Consider the following 3,215-nt stretch of genomic DNA (forward strand, 5'->3'; position numbering starts at 1 on the left):
AAGGCAAAGCAGGTCAGAAGCTCAGCATTTTGCCCCCTTCAAAAAAAAAAAAAAAAGAAATAAAGAAAAAACAAGTGTGTGTGAGGGGTGGGGGGAGCCTGCACACTCCAGAACTTTGGGTGAAACCTCAGAAGCTTCCAGAAAGAGGTAAGGCTTTTTTTTTTTTTTCAGCCCAGAGGAGGCCACGTCAGTGGGACCAGCACTTTCCCCAGCTCAGGGGAAAAAGAGGCAATTTATGGCTCAGGGAACAACCTTAAAATAACTCTCCCTCAGTCTTAAAATGTAGTGTTTAAATTTATAGAAAAACCCACAGGTTCCTGGCAGCTGGGTGCTGCAGCTGGCAACCCAGGGTGCTGGCTGGGGCAGAGCACACTTCACCCCTCCTCTGCCAGGCTGCCCTCCTCCACCAAAACTGCCCCTTCCCCCCACGCCCACCCTACACCCCAGCTTCCAAGCAGTCAGACCAGGGCTGTGATTTTTCAAAAGATGCAAAACTTTTTTTTTAATTAAAAAAAAAAACAACAACAACAAGTCTTATAAAAATGAACCAGGGAGCCAAAATGCCCACCTGTCTTCCTATTTACAGTAATACAATATCTGTCACAGTCACTATGTACAATATTATAAAAAATGTCGAAGACAGTACAAATTAAGGCTGTATTTCTCACAAGGCATCAAGCCTCGATCCTCTAGTGTAGACCCGGTGGGGGGGAAGACGACACTTAATTATTGCACCATTTTGAAAACAAAACTCGTCAAGGAGGATCGTGGTCTTCTCCCACCGGGGCCTTCAGTCTCTGATGGGGGCCGGGGCGGCGGCGGCGTCGTGGGGGGGGGGAGCCCCCTCAAAGGCCACGCTGTGCCCAGCCCGGTCCTCTGGGCCCAATAAATACCAGTCACAGTTTGGGAGGGGGCCGCGCCCGGCGCGTGGGACCCGCCACGGCCGCGCGCGGGTGGGCGGGGGGCGTCCGGGCTACATGTGCCGCTTCATGTGCAGCGCCAGGTGGTCGGAGCGCGAGAAGGCACGGTCGCACAGGTGGCACTGGAAGGGCCGGTGGCCCGTGTGCTTGCGGTAGTGGCGCGTGAGTTCGTCGGAGCGCGCGAACTTCCAGCCGCAGCCGTCCCAGTTGCAGTGGTAGGGCTTCTCGCCTGCAGGGAGGGGGCGAGAGCGGGCCTCAGTTTGCTTCCCAGGGACTCGGCCTGTGGCCCCGGTACGCACACGCTCCCCGCGACCGTGGCTGCCCGGGGGCGCGCGCGCAACCTGCCCCTGACCAGGGCCCGGAAGCTGCGGGGGGACCTACGTTTTGGACCTCTAAGGATCCTAGGCACGCGCCCCTAGCTCTCGAACCTCCCGATTCTCGCCCCCAGGGGGCCCAAAGTGCGCACTCTCGGCTCCCCAGTGCTTCGAGCCACGCCCCCAAGGGAGTCCTAAGCTTGCATCCTCTCCCCAGCGTTCTGAGACCCAGCGCACCCCTAGGTTTCCTCAGCGCGCGCACCCTCTCCCCAAAGCCCTGAGCCACGCTCCCAGGAGGGTGCTAAGCGTGCGTCCCTCCCCCAGCATTCTGATACAGAGTACCCCCAAGGTTCCTAAGCGCGCACGCCCTCCCCAAGCTCTTGAGCCACGCCCCCAGTGGAGTCCTAAGCGTGCGACTCCGTCCCAATCTCCTGGGCCACGCCCTCGGGGGGGGGGTTTCCTAAGCGCGCGCCACTCGTCCCGAGTCCCAGCCACCGACCCCGGCCCGCGCTCGCCGCCCACCTGTGTGCGTGCGCAAGTGCGCCTTGAGGTGTGAGCTCTTGGTGTAGGTCTTGCCGCAGCCCGCGTAGCTGCAGGTGTGCGTGGCGGTGCGCTTGCGCGGCCAGGAACGACGGCCGCGCTTGGGCTTGGCTTCGAGCAGCTCCAGCGGCGACGCGGGAGGCGTGAGGAGACCTCGGGCGGCGGGAGGCGCCAGGCCCAGAGCGGCTGCTGCTGCGGCGGCGGCGGCCGCGTCGTCGAAGAGACCGAAGGCGGCGGGCGCGGGCGGCGGGTAGTGCAGGCCGGGCCCGGGCGCTCCGAAGCCGGGGCCGCCGAAGGGCGGCGGGTAGGCGCCGCGCGGACCGGGCGCAGGCAGGCGCCCGGGGCCGTCGGGGCTGAGCGGCGGCGTGTCGGGTGGCGGCGGGGGGCGGCCCCCGGGGCCTCTCATGCACGCAGCTGCGGGACCTGGGGCGCCCTCGCGCTTGAGGCCCCGCGGCCCGCGGGCCAGGCCGGGCGCACAGCCGTAGCCTCCGCCGCCGTCCGCCTCGGGGGGCTCGGCCTTCACCAGGCGGCCGGGTGGCGCCAGCAGGAAGCGGCCGTGTAGCGCGGGCCCCGGCGGCACGTCCAGCTCGGGCCGCAGCAGCTCGGACACCAGGCCGCCCGCAGGGGCGCTGTAAGGCGGCGGTGCGCTGGGCTCGGGGTAGTAGAACGCAGGCGGCGGGGGCGGCGGCGGTTCGGGGGCGGCCTCAGCGCCAAGGCCGTCCAGCCCCATGGACAGGATGAAATCCAGCACGCTGTTGAGGTCGTCGTCGGTGCCGCCTGCCTCGGGCTCTGCGCGCGGCCAGCGCTGAGGGTGACAGAGCGATAGGGCGCGGGCGTGAGCGCGCGGCGGGTCTCGGGGATCGCCGGCCGCCGCCTGCGTTCTATTACCCTGAGCCCACAGTCCCCGCCGCCTTCGTTTTACAATAGTGAGCCCGCTGTCCCCGCCGCCGGCGTTCTACTACCCCTGCGGCCCACATTTTTTACTACCCTGAGCCAGCCGCCCCCGCCGCCCGCGGCCCCGGCCGCCCCCAATGTCCCTGCCGCCCTCACCTCCTGCAGGCCACGCTCGCGGCACGGACTGGCGAAAGTGGAGAAGGACGGCAGGATGGGCTCGCTCAGCGCCATGGCTGGGACCCGGGGCCGACGCGGGTTCGGGACACCGGTGAGTGGCTGCCCGGAGCCGGGCTGGTCGGGGCGCGGGCGGGCGGGGACGCTCTGCGGCCCGCGGCCGGGCCCGCCCAAGCCTTATAGGCGCGGCGCGCGCGGGGGCCGGGCCAAAGCGGCGGCGGCGGAAACGCGTCCCGGATGGGGACGAGCTCCGGGCGCAGCCTAAATTTAGCCGCGGTATATAAGCCGGCGGGCGGCGGCGGCCGTGGCCACTGCGGCCGCCAGGGCTCTGTGCAGCCTGGCCGGCCCCTCGCGCACGGCCAGGCCGCGCCCC

General features: G+C 67.2%; 1 protein-coding gene across 1 annotated transcript; it reads right to left on the reverse strand.

Annotated features, from left to right (window-relative positions):
* Positions 1-472: 472 nt before the first annotated feature.
* Positions 473-3,003, reverse strand: KLF2 (KLF transcription factor 2). Its single transcript, XM_028087166.2, has 3 exons — positions 2,825-3,003; positions 1,757-2,579; positions 473-1,149 (listed from the first exon to the last, which is right to left on the reverse strand). The coding sequence occupies exons 1-3, from the start codon at positions 2,897-2,899 to the stop codon at positions 974-976; spliced, it is 1,074 nt and encodes a 357-aa protein (XP_027942967.1). The 5' UTR covers positions 2,900-3,003; the 3' UTR covers positions 473-973.
* Between the last annotated feature and the right edge of the window lie 212 nt (positions 3,004-3,215).

Source organism: Eumetopias jubatus, unplaced genomic scaffold (genome assembly GCF_037043125.1).
Source record: "Eumetopias jubatus isolate StellerSeaLion01/CBP00866 unplaced genomic scaffold, mEumJub1_p1.0 scaffold_1, whole genome shotgun sequence".
Taxonomy (NCBI): domain Eukaryota; kingdom Metazoa; phylum Chordata; class Mammalia; order Carnivora; family Otariidae; genus Eumetopias; species Eumetopias jubatus.

Coding starts and splice junctions, on each gene's coding strand:
- KLF2 (XM_028087166.2), bottom strand. CDS start 2,899: ATGGCGCTGAGCGAGCCCATCCTGCCGTCCTTCTCCACTTTCGCCAGT. Junction 2,580..2,824: donor GCGAGCGTGGCCTGCAGGAG/GTGAGGGCGGCA, acceptor TGTCACCCTCAG/CGCTGGCCGCGCGCAGAGCC. Junction 1,150..1,756: donor GCACTTGCGCACGCACACAG/GTGGGCGGCGAG, acceptor CCCTCCCTGCAG/GCGAGAAGCCCTACCACTGC.